Source organism: Phoenix dactylifera, chromosome 4, assembly GCF_051530095.1.
Source record: "Phoenix dactylifera cultivar Ajwa chromosome 4, Ajwa_hap1_PhDact_Kaust_v1.1, whole genome shotgun sequence".
Classification (NCBI taxonomy): Eukaryota; Viridiplantae; Streptophyta; class Magnoliopsida; order Arecales; family Arecaceae; genus Phoenix; species Phoenix dactylifera.
Window position 1 is genome coordinate 49,983,508 of NC_143193.1, and position 2,276 is coordinate 49,985,783.

The window sequence follows — 2,276 nt, forward strand, 5'->3', positions numbered from 1 at the left end:
TGGAGTCTCTCTTTAACCCATATGTGCCCATGAACAAAATGAAGAAGAGACGCATGCCACCAACTCTTCTGTTTCGCTTTTTGACGCTTGCCCTGTACTCAATCTAACCTCATGCATAATGTGACACATTGCCGATTTTGTCCAGCCAATTTCTCCATTCCAATTCCCCAGGGCCTATAAGTTTTATGAGAGCTCCTAGGAGCCATCATTCCTCCTGTGTCTCTAGCCAAGCTCTTCATCCGCCTCTCTCATGGCCACTTCTTCACCATCTAGAGTCATGCCGTGGCACACTGCCTTGCTCATGGCTCTGCTCTCCTCTCTCCAATGTCTCTCCCTCGCGAAGCTTCAAGTAGGCTTTTACTCCAATTCATGCCCAAATGCTGAGTCCATTGTCCGCTCAGTTGTGAGGGCGGCTGCCTCCTCTGACCCCACTGTACCTGCAGCTCTCCTCAGGCTCCACTACCATGACTGCATTGTTCAAGTCTCCCTCTCTCTTTCCCTCCCCTTTATCTGCATTAGTTTATCTTACGAAGTAAATAACATGAGCCTGTGAATTGCTGCATGAAGGGTTGCGATGCATCAATACTGATCGAGAAGACAGATGCTAAACGCCCGGAGAAGCAGGCGCAGAGCCACGCCGGGCTGCGAGGCCTCGATGTGATAGACCGAGCGAAAGCCCAGTTGGAAACTGCATGCCCGGGCGTCGTCTCCTGTGCAGACATTGTAGCCCTCGCAGCTCGCGATTCTGTTGTTCTGGTAAATGATCTGCACCATGAAACTAAAATAACTAGTTTTTTCACTAACTGATCTACAGAGTTTTCCCTGCCTTCATGGAAATAATCCGAGCATTTGGTGCAGAGTCAAGGACCAAATTATAAAGTCCCCACAGGCCGAAGAGATGGTCGAGTTTCTAACGAAACTGATGCAGCAAACATGCCTGATGTCAATGATACAATAGCAGCGCTCAGAGCAAAATTCGCACAGAAGGGCCTTTCAGAAAAAGATCTAGTGGTCCTCAGTGGTAACTCTACCTTTCATGAACAAATGATAAGTAGTTTGCCGTAGCAGTCGATCGAATTTCGCATCAGCATGCAATCTATCTTCAGTTGATGATCCTACTTGTTCAGTTGCATCACTAAATAGGTTGGTAAATGCATTCCAGGGGCGCATACAATTGGAACAACAGCATGCTTCTTCATAGAAAAACGGCTCTATAATTTTGTTCCTGGTGGTGGATCAGATCCAACCATAAATCCTCGGTTCCTTCCCGAGCTCCAGTCCCAGTGTCCCAAAGGAGGAGGCACCAATGCTCGATTACCACTCGACCGAGGGAGCGAAAAAGTTTTCGACATGCAGATACTAAGCAACATCCAATCGGGGTTCGGAGTCATAGAATCTGATGCTAACCTCTACAACAATGCCCGGACGAAGGCGATCATCGACTCTTACCTCGACTCCATGAATTCGATCGTCGGGCCATCCTTTGAATCCGACTTCGTTAGGTCGATAGTGAAAATGGGAAAGATTGGTGTGCTGACAGGGACTGAAGGAGAAATCAGGCAAGTATGTTCAGCTTTTAACTGATGCTCGTGCAGTGGTTGTATTGCATTGCAATGCTCTGCCTCTGCATGCAATGTGTCTCTGCAAATGAATGATATCAAGGTCTAATAGAATCCCTCATAAATAGTTTCTGTAAACTCCATTTTTCTAATAAAGGCCGGGAAAGCCTCCCTCTTCATCAAAGAAGAAGAAGAAGAAGAAGAAGAAGAATAAGAAGATATGCAGTTCTTATAGAACTCTGTTGTATGGTGTGACAAAGGAACTCTTTCTGTGGCCTTCTGAGGTGTGAAAGTGGTTGCAAGCTATGAATATGGGTTTTCAAGGACTACTAGAAGTTAGGAGATCATGGAATTAGAAAGCACTGAAGGGCAAAAAGGTTTATATTTTGCTCTAATGCTGTGATTTGGATGCTGTCTACTCCCCTTATTCTCATTTTATTTTATTTGTTTATTTTCATTTCTTCCTCTTCTCTGGGAGGTAACTGTACAGCTGATTGACTGGCTAACGAGGCAAGAGAAAGTGCGATTCTTAAAGATTTTTAGAAATCATTTTTTAATTAAGTTTTTAAATAGAAATATGTTTGAGTGTATTAATGTTTAATAATTATATATTATGGAGCTAGCTATCTCATAGAAGGCGAGAAGCAGCTTCTTTTTTTTCTCATTTAGTTTTTTTAAGCATTTCTCAATTGATAGTACTAAATATTTATTTTTTTG

The 2,276-nt window shown here is 43.7% G+C and overlaps 1 protein-coding gene across 1 annotated transcript; it reads left to right on the forward strand.

Annotated features, from left to right (window-relative positions):
- Window positions 1–207: 207 nt before the first annotated feature.
- On the forward strand, window positions 208–2,015 carry LOC103704847 (peroxidase 43). The gene is made up of 4 exons (XM_008788323.6): window positions 208–481; window positions 568–756; window positions 859–1,021; window positions 1,163–2,015. Exons 1-4 carry the CDS (start codon window positions 251–253, stop codon window positions 1,582–1,584), a joined length of 1,005 nt encoding a protein of 334 aa, XP_008786545.3. The 5' UTR covers window positions 208–250; the 3' UTR covers window positions 1,585–2,015.
- The last annotated feature ends 261 nt before the right edge of the window (window positions 2,016–2,276 follow it).

Coding starts and splice junctions, on each gene's coding strand:
- LOC103704847 (XM_008788323.6), top strand. CDS start 251: ATGGCCACTTCTTCACCATCTAGAGTCATGCCGTGGCACACTGCCTTG. Junction 757..858: donor CTCGCGATTCTGTTGTTCTG/GTAAATGATCTG, acceptor CATTTGGTGCAG/AGTCAAGGACCAAATTATAA. Junction 1,022..1,162: donor AGATCTAGTGGTCCTCAGTG/GTAACTCTACCT, acceptor AATGCATTCCAG/GGGCGCATACAATTGGAACA.